The sequence below is a fragment of the Sceloporus undulatus genome, chromosome 6 (genome assembly GCF_019175285.1).
Source record: "Sceloporus undulatus isolate JIND9_A2432 ecotype Alabama chromosome 6, SceUnd_v1.1, whole genome shotgun sequence".
NCBI lineage: Eukaryota > Metazoa > Chordata > Lepidosauria > Squamata > Phrynosomatidae > Sceloporus > Sceloporus undulatus.
Window position 1 is genome coordinate 112523371 of NC_056527.1, and position 15871 is coordinate 112539241.

The 15871-nt window shown below is 41.7% G+C and overlaps 1 protein-coding gene across 1 annotated transcript; it reads left to right on the plus strand.

Moving 5' to 3' along the window:
* Positions 1-5885: 5885 nt before the first annotated feature.
* LOC121933872 (extracellular calcium-sensing receptor-like) lies at positions 5886-15765 on the plus strand. Its single transcript, XM_042473862.1, has 6 exons — positions 5886-6387; positions 6650-6715; positions 8688-9575; positions 10889-11110; positions 12300-12423; positions 14749-15765. Exons 1-6 carry the CDS (start codon positions 6130-6132, stop codon positions 15669-15671), a joined length of 2481 nt encoding a protein of 826 aa, XP_042329796.1. The 5' UTR covers positions 5886-6129; the 3' UTR covers positions 15672-15765.
* Positions 15766-15871: the final 106 nt, after the last annotated feature.

The following is a 15871-nucleotide window of genomic DNA, read 5'->3' on the forward strand; positions in this document are numbered from 1 at the left end:
CTACGTCACGCCTTCAGTTCACACAAGTGCGCATGCGCCCGTCGTTTCTCAGCGTTGCTATGGGGCGGGTTCCTTTCCTCCTCTTCTCTCTGTTCATTGGAGGAGAGGGACAAAAAGGGCGTCCCACTCAGCCAATCGATCGCAAACCAACTGCTGACAAGGGATTAGTGTGCTCACCCACAGGCGCTTCGCCAGACAATGGTACGGCGGCTCAGCAAGCCCAAAAATAAGTTGTAGTTGAGCAACGCTTTTTTTCCCTAGTGGGCGGGGCTAATGTGGCTTCACCACAGAAAACACTATTATTATTATTATTATTATTATTATTAATCATCTATCTATATATAAATGTTCTACAATATATAATATTATAATATATTATAATAATATACTATTATATATATAATTAGTTTTATATATCTCATATATAATATTAATTGTATTATAATACAACATTAATATTGTGTCATATTAATATTGTAATAGTTTAATTCTGTTTTAATGATCACTTTTGTATGTTTTTAATTATACTGTGCTTTTAAATTGTAATTTGATGTCCCAAATAATAATATTATAATATATTATTATATCTAATTTATTATCATATATATATATATAATATTACTATATATATATTATAATATTATTTGGGACTCAAAGCATCAATTTACAATTTAAAAGCACAGTACAATATATATAGACATATTATTATATCTAATTTATTATTATATCATATATTATATATATGATATATGATATTATTATATGATAATATTATATAATATATAATATATATATTATTTGGGACTCGGAGTGTCAATTTACAATTTAAAAGCACAGTATACAGTAATTAAAAACGCATACAAAAAGTGACCTTTAAAATAGAATTAAACTAATACAGTATTAACCCAATATCAATACTGTATTCTATGACTGTATTACGTAATTAATATAATACAATATTATATTAATATATTGCATCATATAATTGTGATATACAATTGTATTACGTAATTAATATAATACAATATTAATACTGTATTACTGTAACGCTGTAATACGTTATTAAACTATTACACTATTAAAAGTGATGACTTATGGGCTCACCCTAAGTCAGAAAAGAAGGCACAACAACAACAACAACAACAAAAGAGTTGGAATAAGGACTTAAATTGCTTTTTAAAGATCCAGTTAGGCTAAAACAAACAATATACCATATTAACCTCTGCTATATATGAACAAGACAGCCTGGCATAGTGGTTTTAGTGTTGGATTAAGAATACTGGTTGCATCTGCACTGCACAATTATTACAGTTTGATACCACTTTAACTGCCATGGCTCCATGCGATGAAATAGTGTACTAGGATTTGTAATCTCATGACCTGTTTAGCCTTCTAGTCTCAAAACTCTGGTGCCACAACAGACTACAAATCCCAGGATTCCATACAATGGAGCCATGGCAGTTAAAGCGGTGTCAAACTGTATTTATTCTGCAGTGAGGCAGCAGCCTCAGACACTGGAGACCAGGGTTTGAATCCATGTTTGGACATGGAAACCCACTGCCTGCGCTTGGGGTAGTCACACTGTCTCAGCCGCAACGACAAATCCCCTTTGAGTGAATCGTGCCAAGATAACCTCACAACTTTAGGGCTGCCATAGTTCGGAAACAAAAGCACACAACGCCACACACCAACTCTCAAGGCAAGATCCTGTGAAATCCTGGGATAGGCAGTTTAGTGGGGATCATTTAGAATACACAGCCAGAGAGATATAGTGCATCACCAAACTGCAAATCCTAGGACTCCATAGGATATTGCCATGGCAGTTAAAGGAGAATCATAGTGCTATACAGTATTATTCTGTGGTGTGAAGGGGCTGTTTGTGAGAAGAGATGGGAACCGAAGTAGTTCAAAAACTGAGTTGAGTTTGATTCTCCCCCCCCCAAAAAAAATAATATGATTGTTGTGTGCCTTCAAGTCATTTATGATTTATAGTGACCATAATGCAACCCTATCACAGGGTTTTCTTAGCAAGATTTATTCAGAGGAGGTTGCCTTCCTCTGAGGCTGAGAGAGTGTGACTTTTCTAAGTTCAACTGGCAGGATCCATGGCCAAGCGGGGATTCGAACCCTGCTCTAGATATAACCAATGTTCAAAGTGCTACACCATGTTGCCTTTACAGAGGTACAGTAGTATAATTATCTGTTCTTATTTCAGATGGGAAGCACTGAGTTTGCTATTGCCTCAAGTGACCAGCCCTTCAAACCTCCTCAGGAACGTATCTCTCTGGTGGGCTGAAATCAGAGATCTGAGATGGCACCCATGTACTTTCTTAAATGGGGCAGCAAGTTGTAACTTGTCCTCAATTACATGCACTTATGTGCTATTTTCTCGGTGGTAATTGGAACAAAAATAATCTTAACAACTCCCTTGCTGCGCCATTTACCAGTCCGTCCTGAGGATGAGTGTACACCTAACACCGGGAAGTGTGTTGCTTATTTGGTTAATGAGGCCAAATGGCACCGAGGGCAGGAATTGGTATAATAGCAAGTACCAAATGGGAATAAGTCTATAAACAGGGACAGTCAAGATGGAGCTGGCAAAGTTTCATGACCTGAAGTTTATCTTCAAAGAAGAAGGGCATTAAGAATTGGTGCTCAGTTTTCTGGCTGTGATAACTGTGACTTAAAGTTATGAGCAAAGGGTGAAGCTTTCCGTTTGCTCTGTTGACAGCAAAAAGTTGCAGCCATTTCATTTTGGATCAAAACTTTGCCCATGAAAATGTTAACAACTGAGCGGAAATGCATATCCCTCGTAATGAAATCTGGCATGTCTGTGCATGTCCTTATTTATCTTAAGTGAGGACTTACATTAATCTGTTAACATTTTTTGCTAGGACTTTTCTACATGTGTTCTGTAGAAATGAAGGAACATTACACATGGGCTCCAAGAATTCATAGCATCATATATGTGTCCTAGTTTTCCTCCTCCACTCACATGAGATCTAGAGACATGTTGGAAATAAAGCAAAATATATTGAATTCTACACAAGAATTCAGAGTAAGTTTATGATTTTAAAGAGGTGCAAAATATTTACGTAGTTATATCACTGAGAAATTTACCTGGAGAATTTGGATGCTTCCATGCATCCTACTGGGATGAGAAAATTAAGGTGTCATGTAGCATCTCTTTAGTCTGCTGCATAAAAACAATAATTGTTGAGTGCCCTAACTTTGTTAGATCATCTGTAAGGGTTTCATTTTTGAAAAATTATCTACTCTTCCCACCCAACACACACATATATGCCTCAAGCACAACTCAGAAAATATATGTACAGGATGTGTCTCCTTTATCCAGAATGCTTGGAACAGAAATGTTTTGGATTTTGTAGTTTTTCAGATGTTGGAGTACCTGTATTTCCAAGTCTAAACACAGAATTCATTTGTGCTTAATATACACCTTATACACATAATCTGAAGGTAATTTTATACAATAGCTTTAATAATTCTGTGCATGCAACAAGGTTTGTGTACATTGGACCATCTGAAAGCAAAGGTGTCACTATCTCAGCCATCCATGAAAAACCTTTTGGTTTTTGGAATATACTGTATTGCATTTTGGAATTCCAGACGAGGGAAACTCAACCAGTACTTCTTAGTGAGTAAGAAAGTTTGAGGGACTAGAGTAGGAGAAGTAATTTTGTACTCTTAGCTGCAAATGCAGAAACCAGAATCATCCTTGCAAATTGGACCATTTGTTGTCCTGTCCCTAGGGCCTCTTTGCAATTTGGCATTTCCTTTTGTGGTACATTACTATCATTTCATCTATCTCTACTTCTCTCACCTCCATTTTCCACTTGGTGGAAATACTCCAGGGAACTAGAGAGCTCTCTCTGTGTAAGCCTATTAAAAAGAGTGTCGGGGCATTCTGCATTGGTTTGTCCTCTAGATTTTTGCCAAGGGAGCTGTTCCTTCTGATTTCTCTCCTTTCCTTTATCTTTCTGGATCCACCAGTTGAGAAGCATTGCTTACTAAACCTTTGAGAGCCATTTCTTATAGCTTACATTTTGCATTTCCTTTGTCATCAGCCAAGAAGTGGAAAGGTAGATCTTCCATTCTTTCTTTGAGCCTGAGTGTCTTTGTGGCATGATCTGGGTTTAGATCTCCTTCTCTGAAACTATAAAACAATATAACCCAGACCAAGGTTAACCCAGAAAGCTCTTGAAAAGAAACTTCCTGGGCTAGATCTTGATATTCAGAGCAAACCTCTTTGTGGATCTATGAAGCCTTTCTTCCTCGGAGTCTTGTTTTTCATCCCGGTGCACATCATCAGTGGGCATCAATGCCAGCTGCCCACCCTCCAGATGAAAGCTTTTGAGAGAGAAGGAGACATCCTCATTGGAGGGATCTTCCCACTACACTCGCATATATTAAGCAATCCCACAAAAGTCACCTTCACTAAGTCCCCAAGTCCTGTTTACTGTCACCAGTTGCCTCACCAGAAGCAGCCCCTCCAGACCAGTCTGTCCTATTCTTCTAGGACTTACAATGGAAGTCTTCCCAGCTACCCATCAAGGTAAATATAGGTTATTTTTTAAAATAAATATATATTTATTGAACATTTATGTATGAATTACATACAAACATAAAGACATGAACAGAACAGAACATAATATACAACAGCCTCAAACATACACCTAAGCATATTTTTAAAAAAACATAGACATATTTACATAAGTAAACTAATATTCTCTCTTTATCCTCATTTCTTTCCCCCTTGTACCATTGTCGCTTCTCTATTTAAGGTAAATATAGGTCATGACTTATAAAGTCCTATATAGTTTGGGTCTAAATTATCTGAAAGACCCTATCTTCTTATACAAGCCTGCTTGAGTTTTGTAATCTTCAGAGAAAGGTTTTCTCTTGGTTCAACACCTTCACATTGGGTGAGAATGTGTGAAGGCTTTCTTGGTGGCTACTTCAAGGTTTTGGAACTCACTCCCATAGAAGGCCAGGCTCTTCTCCTTTCTGTGCTTCTGTCAACAGGCAAAGACCTTTCCGTTTAGACAAAATTTTAGGTATTAACTGGTTTAAAATTAGGTATTAACTAGCTGAAGAAGGGTCTTTTAATGGCTGAGAGTGCTGTACTATTACATGTTTTAAAACACATCCTATTATCCCTTGTTATGTTGCAATTGTCATGTAACCTAGTTATGCTTTAGTTGTTGCAAAATGAATTAATTATAAGTAACTTATTTTGTAATGAATTGCTTGGAAGCTCAGTTTCTCACCCACATAGGACTTATCACACTAGATGAACCCCTGGCAGAAATGGGATTTAAAAGTAGAAAAAAGCCGCAAATGTGGGATGTTTTTCAGACACGTTTGTGCCAAAGAGCAATAATGCGAAAATAAAGCTAATGGAAAGACAACAAAAACAACGCCTTTTTACTTTTGGAAACTTCCCAAAAGTAAAAAGGTGTTGTTTTTGTCTACTTTCCATTCGCTTTATTTTCATGTTATTGCTCTTTGGAAGAAACATCATCTGAAAAACATCCTACATTTGTGGGGGTTTTCTACTTTTAAATCCTGTTTCTGCCCGGGATTCATCTAGTGTGATAAGGTCCGGTCCATCCAGACTTTTCACTGTAACCGGTAGCTGCTTCGGTAGTTATTAGCCACTAGCCATCAAAGCCATAGAAGAAACATCTTCTCACCATTCCTGTACTCTGTGTACACTGAGAAAATACAATTAGCTCTTGACTAAATGGAACAAGCGTACTATCATGGTTGGAGTGTTAAGACTAGGACTCCAGAAGACCAGGCTTCAGATCCCTGCTTAAACATGGAAACCCACTCACGGTTCTTTACCAAGTCAAGCTGTCAGGCTGAGAGGAAGCCAATGGTAAACTTCTTCTGAACAAACCTAGGGTACAGTTCTCATAAGTTGAAATCAGCTTGAAAGCTTAATGACAAACTAAAGTCTTGAGATAAATCCATTCCATCTCATTTGATGGCCAGTATAATACCTATTAAATCCAGCCATTTATTTTACCATTCTGATCTTAATCCCTAAATTCTCTTCTGGTTTCCCCCAGTTTATCGTTTTGGTTTTACAAGTACATTCAAACAATGGTCTTTGCCATTGAAGAGATTAATCAGGCATCAAGCCTTTTGCCCAACATCACTCTTGGCTTCCGGATCTTTGATTCCTGCCAAATGGTTTCACGAGCCCTTTTGGGTACCATGCAGTTTCTTACAGGCCATCAAAAAGTCGTCCCCAACTTTCATTGCCATCATATTTCTCCAGAAGCCGGTCTTATTGCAGAGGCAGGAATAACCGAGTCCAGAGCAATTGCCAGTTTGCTGGGTCTCTACAGATACCCCCAGGTAGGAGCTGTGTTGTCTTGTATATAAATAATACCACTATACTACTATATTCTGTGCTGGTCAGACCTCATATGGAGGATTGTGTCTAGACCTGGGTGCCTCACTGTAAGAAGGATATAAAGAAGTTGGAACAGGTACAGAGAAGGGCAACAAGGATGGTAAGAGGTATGGAGAACAAAACATACAAGGAAAGGTTGAAGGAGCTGGGTTTGTTTTGCTTTGGTGAAGCAAAAACATGATTGAACTCTTTATATACCTCCAGGACTGTCACACAGAGAAGGAGACAGGACTGTTCTCAGCTGCTCCAGAGGGTAGGACCAGATCTAATGGTTTGAAGGTACAGGAGGATAGATTTCAATTGAACATTAAAAGGAACTTCTTGACAGTAAGAGCCATTCGGCAATGGAAACAATTGTCTAGAGCAGGGGTAGGCAACCTTTTTGAGTAGGGGGCCGGATTGCTGTCCCTCAGACAACTGGGGGGGGCGAAGCCAAAAAATAAATAATTAAATAAATCAAATAAATAAATAAACCGGGACAAATGTAGGACAAAATTTTCAAATGGTGGACACTTTTTTTAAAAAAGTGGAGGATACGTGAAAAAAATTGCTGATTTTTTAAAAAATGTTAATATAAATGCATGTTTCTGAGGCTTCTATAGACAATTGCCCCCCTTGCCCCTGTGCGCGAGAGGCCAAAGGCCCCGGCGGCAATTGGCGGCAGGACCGGGCTGGGGCCGGTCCCAAGGCCTTGCCGGGCCGCATCCAGCCCGCGGGCCGCAGGTTGCCTACCCCTGGTCTAGAGAGATAATGGGATCTCCTTCTTTAGATGTATTCAAAAAGAGGCTGGATAGTTATCTGCTAGAGATGCTTAAACTGGAGGTTCTGCACTGAGTAACGGGTTGGACTCAATGGCCCATAAGACCCCTTTTCAACTCTTTTATTCATATTTCTTCATATTCATAATGCTATGACATTTGTAAAAACAGAATCATCGCATCCCTACCATGAAACTGCATGTTTGACTCAGTGGTGGTGATGTATCTGTGTGAATGGAGACTATGCTATGATTGTTGTTTTGTCTCGGCATCCTTCAGGCAGCCTGAAACCTGTAAGGATCTTACAGAGGCTAATCCAATTAAGCCTGCAAAACACCACTGGGACTTTAACACAGATAGCTGCAGTTGCAGACTTTCTGGCTTTCTCAGCTTTTACTTACTCTCTCTTTCTCATTCTCTCTCCTGACATCCTTGATCAGGTTTGGGCTTGAAGAATAAAAGTCCTGAAGAACTCAAAGCTTGCTCACTATTTTGTGACGTTTGGTTCTGCCATAAGAGTATTCGACCACCCCATCTGTGTTTTCTGAAGATTTTAAAACCCTTTCAATGTTTGTCAGGCTGCTGCAATTGCAGCTAAGAAGCAATAGGAGGCAATGAAGTTCCATTAAATCAGGGGTAGGCAACCTTTTTGACCCGGGGGCCGGGTTGCTGTCCCTCAGACAACTGGGGGGCTGAAGCCAAAAAATAAATAATAAAATATTTTTTTAAAAAAATTATATAAATAAATAAACCGGGACAAATGTAGGACAACATTTTCAAATGGAAGACACTTTTTTAAAAAAAAATGATAGACACACGAAAAAATTTGCTAATTTTTAAAAAAATGTTAATATAAATGCATGTTTCTGAGGCTTCTATAGACAATTGCTCTCCCTTGCCCCTGCTTGCCCCCCCTTGCCTGCCTCCTCCTGATAGGCCAAAGGCCCCTTGCCCTCGTGCAAAAGGCCAAAGGCCCCGGCGGCAATCAGCAGCAGGACCAGGCTGGGGCCAGTCCCAAGGCCTCGCTGGGCCGCATCCGGCCTGCAGGCCGTAGGTTGCCTACCCCTGCATTAAATAGTGTGGTGTAGTTGTTGTATAGTACCCCACATGAAAACCAACCGATGTCCGTGGACAAATCACAACAATGCCAAACCTCCATTAATAAGTTTTGCCCCCCCACCAAAAAAAACCCATGGGGTAGTGTCACCATAGGTCAAAGTCTTATATCTCCCAACTGTGCAAGTTTGGCCAGGACAGTACCAAATGATACCCTGTTGTCCCACATTTTCGGCTGCTTTTGAAATGTCCCAGTTTCTCTCTCCTTCTTCCACTTTCCTCTTCCGTCCTCAGCTTACTTCAGCTGCTGGAAACTGAGTTCATGGTGCAAATGTAGCTTGCACTTACTTAGCAGGGAGGAAATGAATGCAGGAGGCAGAATCTTGCTCTTACTTTTTGCCATCTTGACCATACTCTGATGTTGCTTGGCCATATGCATCCCTGTTTTCATCTGTGAAAAGTTAAAAGGTATGCAACTGAATGATTTTTCCCCCTCTTTTGGTGCTCAGATCAGTTACTTTGCCACTGGCCCAGTGACCAACGAGAGGTCCCAGTTCCCCTCTTTCTTCCGCACCATCCCCAGTAACAAATTCCAGGCTCTCGGTCTTGCTCGCTTGGTGATTCATTTTGGCTGGACGTGGGTCGGCCTGCTTGCAACAGACTCTGAATACGGGGAGCAAGGCATTCAGATTGTGCAAGAGGAAATCATCAAGAAGAAGGTGTGTGTCGCCTTCTTGAGCTTGCTGCCCCTTTTGCTTGACATGCTCCGTGTCAGGAACATTGCCAACACAATAACAGCTTCCCAGGCCCGTGTCATTGTCACCTTCTGTGGGTTAGAGGTTCAGCCTTTGTTTATTCAGCTGTACCAGCAGAGAGTGGAAGGAAGAGTGTGGCTGTGTTCTGAGGCTATGAGCCAAATCAGTGTCTTTAGGAACCCAAAGGACATGTTGATGCTCAATGGTTCACTCTCCATCTCTTCTCACAAAGAACCTGTTCCAGGCCTGAGGGACTTCATACTCCAGCTCCATCCCACCACTTCTTCAGAAGACATCTTCATCCAGGAGTTCTGGAGCAAGGTTTTCAACTGCAGGTGGAACCAGAGCTCTGTAGAGGAGGTACATGGTAGCCGCTACTGCACAGGGAAGGAGAATTTGAATGACATAAACTCTTTTGTCAACATGCCTGGTTTTGGTTTGGCCTTCAACGTCCACAATGCAGTCTATGCCATTGCACATGCCCTGCATGATATGATGGCTCAAGAGGACCCAAGAAGACCCAAGGCACAAATGGGACCTCGTGGCTTCAGCCCTTGGAAGGTACGAGCTTACTTAAACATTATTATGCTGGTGAGGTGTGTGAGAACGTCCACAAGCATACCTACTCCACTAGGCAATGGCAACCCTTCCTTCCCTCTGGGTACAACAGCACCTGGGCTGTTCCTGGGAGCAACTCCATCCCATAGCCACTGATTAGGACTAGGAATCTTAGAGTGATGTCTGGGAGATAATTGTTTAAAGGCTTCCAATGAATGAGGGTCCACTATCTTCTAAAGCACTCCATTCTACTGTTGAACAGCTTTTACTGTCAGGAAGTTCTTTTTAATGTTTGGGTGGAATCTCTTTTCTTGTATAATATGAATTCCTTTGTTCATGTTCTAGTTGGAGAAGCAGCAGAAAACAAGTTTGCTCCATTTTCTACATGACCTTCCCACATGTGCCTTCCTTCCAAGTTCTACTGTTCAGTGGGGAAGGACATACTGATGAAGCTTTCCAGCTTAAGACTGCTCCCTATTCTCCAGCATGAAATAGTACCAGCTCAGGGCCCAGGCACACTCACCATCAGTGGCTTTGGGTGGGCTAGGCCAGAGAGCCACCTACCATTGTGCATCCAAGGCAAATGAATTGAACAAGGGAGTTTATCACACAAAGGAGATCAGGAGTTTATCCCAAGAATATCCCAGTAAAAAAATTCACATAATTACGCAAAACGATTTCACACGACGTCACACAAAACCCACCATTAAAGTGGTCACAAAGAACCACTGATGCACATCTTTTTTACTTTCAGGATTTCAGCGACAATGCATTTCCACTATCACTTTATTTGTGCGATCTCGTGTGATAATTATTCACACAATTACTTGCCATTTTTTATTTATTTGCGGGATGCTTTAAATGCGCTTTAATCTCTCTTTAATACCAGAATTAGCCCCAGTGTGATAAACTCCAAGGACGTTTAAGGTTGCTCCTTTTATAATGCTTTGAAAAAAACACTTACACTGGCCGTATTTGCGCCACAGTTTCTAGAAGAGCTTATTCCATCAGCCCGATTCCCTCCAAATGTGTTGAATGTAGCCAACATCACCCATCATATCTTACCCACCTAAACATTGGGTGATGAGAGGCTGGTGGTCATCCAGTTGGAAGAGATCTTTTATTCTAAAAGATCCACATTGTTGCTGGTTCAGAGGACACCAAAACATTATTTTAGTGACAACAAAACTTTTGCCATTAGGTTATCCATGGGGAAAGTGCCATGCCAAGCAGAAAATCTAATTCTCTGCCCTCAATTGTCCATGAACATTTAGTCACTGCACAGATCTGATGCCCCTTTATTCTCCCAACCCCAGGTGTTTCAGTACCTGAGGAAGGTCCGTTTCAAGAACAAGGTGGGTGAGGAAGTCTCTTTTGATGAACATGGAGACCCTCCTGCCCTCTTTGACATCCACAACACTCACCTCAGTTCTTCAAATGGCTTCAGGCTTGTGCAAGTAGGACAGCTCAGTCCCTCTCAAACCAAAAAGCTGGCTATTAGTGACAGCATCATCATGTGGACTGGAGGAAGGACGGAGGTAAGGAGGACAGACTTTTATTCTCAAAGGGTTTTTCTGCACTAGAGCTGTCAAATGGATTTAATCCTGATTCATCTACCGTGAGAGTTCTTGTGTGAAGAAGCTTAAATGGAGCAAAAGGCATGTTGTGTATTATGGGTGCTATGTATGTTTTTGGACTTCATCCCTAAGGGACCATGACTGCCTGGATCTTTGGTATAATTATTCTGCAGAGTATAATATCTACTCCTTATTAAAACAGAGATCAGGAACTGCAGTAAGTCCAGGGTACTGTTGCCAATTCAGGATCATCACAGGCCTTGATATTTCTGGCCCCAAACCTGAAACCTAGCATGCATCTACATCTTAGAAATAATGCAGTTTGATACCACTTTAACTGCCATGGCTACATCCTACAGAATCCTGGGATTTGTAGTTTTGTGAGGTACCAGCACTCTTTGGCAAAGTAGGATCAAGACCTTTTAAAACAACAAATCCTATGATTTCATAGGAATCTTACAGCATTTCAATTGTTGTCAAACTGCATTATTTCTACAATGTAGATGCACCTCATGGGATAGTCCCTGGTGATATTGGTAAACATTACACATTAAATAACAATCACAGTTGTTCACAGCTTGTCATTCGAACACACACATAAACCCAGACAGAGAGATAAAACGTATTTTCTTGTTTGGAAATTAAGACAGAACTCTTAGCTACAGGGGCTGTTCCAAAATCAAGGTTAAATTGAGGGAGATATCCCCTCTCACCTATTTAGATAGACATGATAAGGAACCTTTAATCTGGCCTATTGGTGTCTAGCCAGAAGGCACACATGGAATGGTGAGCCAGTGCAGTAACTGAGAGGGAAAGAGAAAACTATCTAATAGTAAATACAGATTCCCTCTGGAGAGTCCTTTGCAAGTTACAGCAAGAAATCAATTAATCCTTGCAAATTGTATCAAGCTCCTGTTTTAATAACTGAAGATCTGCAGCCATCCCTTTCCCATTGCCCAGAAATAAGCCTCCAAAGCTGGAGAATTTGGACCCTCGTCTCCATCTGGAGATGACCTATGAAAACTAGAGATTCAGGGGCAGGCCCTGATATCTGGCCATCCTAGAACAGAAACACCATATATATTTACATTTATTAAAAACATCAAAATTGTAGCAAGAAATACCTCTGACTCTTCTGCTTCTACCTTAGATCCCCATCTCTGTATGTACACCGAGTTGCCCCATGGGCTACCACAAGTCCCATTGCTCAGATAGACCTACTTGCTGTTTTGACTGTGTGCCATGTGCACGTGGGGAGATCGCAAACCAGACTGGTGAGTGGGCACTGCAGCATGTGGTGTTCTGGACTTCTGTAAATACATTATTGAATTATTAAATATGTTCAGCTATATTCTACATTGCCTGCTTAGTTATGATGAATATGCAACTAAGTAATGTCTTCTGGCCTGACCACCTTAACAGCAAGCAACTGCATCAAACAATGGAGGTCTATTCAGCTGGCAATCATGGTGCAGGAGAAGGATGTTTCCAGTCTCCTGGCACCAGCAAGCAAGGCTATAACAAGGAATTGTAATAATGGTTCTGCTTCTGGTTGTTGCTACCTTACTTACTGAAAGGGGGCTGGAAATGTCATCCTCCCATGCCCTGCTTCCAGCTGGACAGACTGCCATTGCCCAGTGCAGCTTCTGACTTATACATAAGGCTTGAGGAGGCTTTTATGATTGTAGCCATAGTGCCACCATTGGAACCATCACAAGCAAATATAGTGTATACAGGAGTAATTTTCTCTTGTCTATGCTTAGTCTCCTGCCAGTTCATTTTATGTGGTGAGCCCCCAAACTAAATACCCTCAAGGCACCTGATCCCATCCGATCTTGGAAGCTAAGCATGGTCAGCCCTGGTTAGTACTTGGATGGGAGACTGCCCAGAAATACCAGGTGCTATGGCTGTATTTGCACTGCAGAAATAATCTGATTTGACACCACTTTAAGTTCCGTGGTGCTATGGAATTCTGGGATTTGTAGTTTGTTGTGGCACCAGAGCTTTCTGATAGCGAGGGCTAAATGTCCCACAAAACCACAGTTCCCAGAAATCTATAGCATTGAGCCATGGCAGTTAAAGCAGTGTCAAAGTAAATTATTTCTGCAGTCTGGATGCAGCCATTATTTCAGTGGCAGCAACTGACATAATCACATCTGAGTTTTTTTGTGGGTTTTTCGGGCAATGTGGCCATGTTCTAGAAGATTTTCTTCCTGATGTTTCGCCAGCATCTGTGGCTGGCATCTTCAGAGAATGCTTGCCTGGAAAATTGGGTGTATATATACTGTGTGAGCCTGGGAATGCAGGAGTGATTTGCATGTGTATTACTCTGTGCTGACGACAGGCCTCAGGCTGGGAGGCTAATGCAAAAGAGGATTAGTGTCTGCTAATTGGTGATCATTATCTGCTGGGAAAGCCCATGATTCTGAATGGTTTTCCATTTGCATTTGCTGAGTCCTCATTTTGCTATTCCTCAGAAGTGGTAGCCAAATTTTGTTCACTTTAAGGGTTTCCAGTTGAAATTATTCAGATGTTTGTGGATTTCAATGGCTTCCCTGTGCATCCTGACATGGTAGTGGTTGGCATGGTCCAGAATTTCGGTGTTTTCAAACAGTATTTTATGCCCAGGATGGTTTGTGGCATGTTCTGCTACTGGTGATTTTTCTGGCTGGCCCAGTCTGCAGTGTCTCTCATGTTCCTTGATTCTTGTTTGCACACTGCGTTTGGTGGTCCCTATGTAGACTTGTCTGCAGCTGCATGGTATGCGGTAAACTCCTGCAGCTGTGAGAGGGTCTCTCTGGTCCTTGGCTGAGCAAAGCATTTGCTGGATTCTCTTTGTCGGTTTGCTGGCGAAACGTCAGGAAGAAAATCTTCTGGAACATGGCCACATAGCCCGAAAAACCCACAAAAAACCATGGATGCCAGCCAAGAATGCCTTCCACTTCACATCACATCTGAGTATTCCTTACCTAAGGAAACCCTATGAAAGTCATGGGGTCTCCATACATTGACAGATGACTTGAAGATACATGCATATATACACACACAGTGAGCCCCAGATTCCAGTATTCTAGGAGAGGATGAAAAAAACCCAGTTATTCATTTACTCTGCAACATGATGGTAAGCTTGAGCTGGCTCTACTTAAACTTGGGAATCTTGATAAACATATTTGAATTATCATTTGGGTTGTGTACCAATTACATGACAGCCAACGTGGTGTGGCGGTTTGTGTGCTGGACTACAATTCTGGAGACCAGGATTCGATTCTCTGCTCAGCCATGAAAGCACCTTGGACAAGTCACATACTCTCAGCCTCAGGGGAGGATAATAGCAAACCTCATCTGAACAAATCTTGCCAATAAAACCCCATGATAGGTTCACTTAAGGATTATTATAAATCAAAAATGACTTGGAGGCACACAACAACACATCTTACATGACATATTCCCATGGCATTTCAAACAGGTTGCATGACAGAATCCTACAAGCACTGATTCCAGGTAGACCCCTGCGTTTGTTGAGGAGCAAAGAAGTGGTGGTGGTGGTGAGATAATAGGTTGGCAATGAGACAGCTCACTGAATCTGTCTCTCTTTCTAGATTCTGCCATCTGCTCAAGCTGCCCAGAAGGTCAATGGCCGGATAAAGGGCAGACAAAGTGTCTGCCCAAAAAGGAATTATTTCTGCCTTTCCATGAGCCTCTGGGGGTCATCTTGGCCAGTACTTCTGTCTGTGGCTCTCTTCTGCCTGTCGTGATCCTCACCCTCTTCATTGCACATCGAGAAACCCCACTGGTTCGGGCCAACAGCTGTGAGCTGAGCTACCTGCTTCTGTTTGGGTTGGCACTTAGTTCACTTTGCTGCCTGCTGTTCCTTGGACAACCCACCCACAGAGCCTGCTTGTTGCGCCAAGTGGCCTTTGGCATGACTTTTGCCCTCTGTCTCTCTTGCATCCTGGCCAAGACCCTACTGGTGGTGGCAGCGTTCAGGGCAATTCGGCCTGGTGGCCTCTCAAGGGTTTGGCTCAATTCCCGGATGTCCTATGCTGTTATTCTGCTGGGTTGCCTTATCCAGTTGCTGTTATGCACAACATGGTTTGTGGTCTCCCCTCCCTCCCTCAAGAGAGACCCACACACTCTATCCAATGCCATCACCCTGTCATGCGATGAAGGTTCACCCACTGCTTTCTGGGGCATGCTGGCTTACCTGGGCTTGCTGGCTGGGCTCAGCTTAACAGGAGCTTTCTTGGCACGAAATCTCCCTGAGGCCTTCAATGAAGCATCTCTGATCTGTTTCAGTTTATTGGGTTGCTTCGGGGTTTGGCTGGCATTTGTTCCTGCTTACCTTACATCCCGAGGACGTTATGCAGCGGCTACAGAAGCTTTTGCTATCCTTGCCTCCAGTTTAGCCTTGCTTAGTGGGATGTTTCTCCCTAAGTGTTATATCTTATTGTTTTGCCCCCAGCTGAACAACAGAAGGTTCCTTATGAGATCAGAGAAACACTTGACATTTAAGTCGTTGTAAAGCAGAAATACATTGGGCCATTTGTATCTGCTGGGGTTTGGTTCCAGGACCCCCCTGGATGTTTCTTTTTAAAAGAGTGATATATATTTATTAAAACAATTTCAGAAAGCAAACAGGTACATTTTGAAACTTTCTTTCCAAGGAGGAACCCCTCTGTACCTACATCTCATGGCAGCTTTCCATGTAATTTTCAGGACAAT

What these genes read in the sequence shown, in the direction of transcription:
- LOC121933872 (XM_042473862.1), top strand. Translation starts at nt 6,130, where the DNA reads ATGGTCTTTGCCATTGAAGAGATTAATCAGGCATCAAGCCTTTTGCCC. An exon ending in GTGGCTTCAGCCCTTGGAAG is followed by an intron (nt 9,576 to 10,888) that starts GTACGAGCTTAC and finishes TCCCAACCCCAG; the next exon opens with GTGTTTCAGTACCTGAGGAA. An exon ending in GGACTGGAGGAAGGACGGAG is followed by an intron (nt 11,111 to 12,299) that starts GTAAGGAGGACA and finishes CTTCTACCTTAG; the next exon opens with ATCCCCATCTCTGTATGTAC.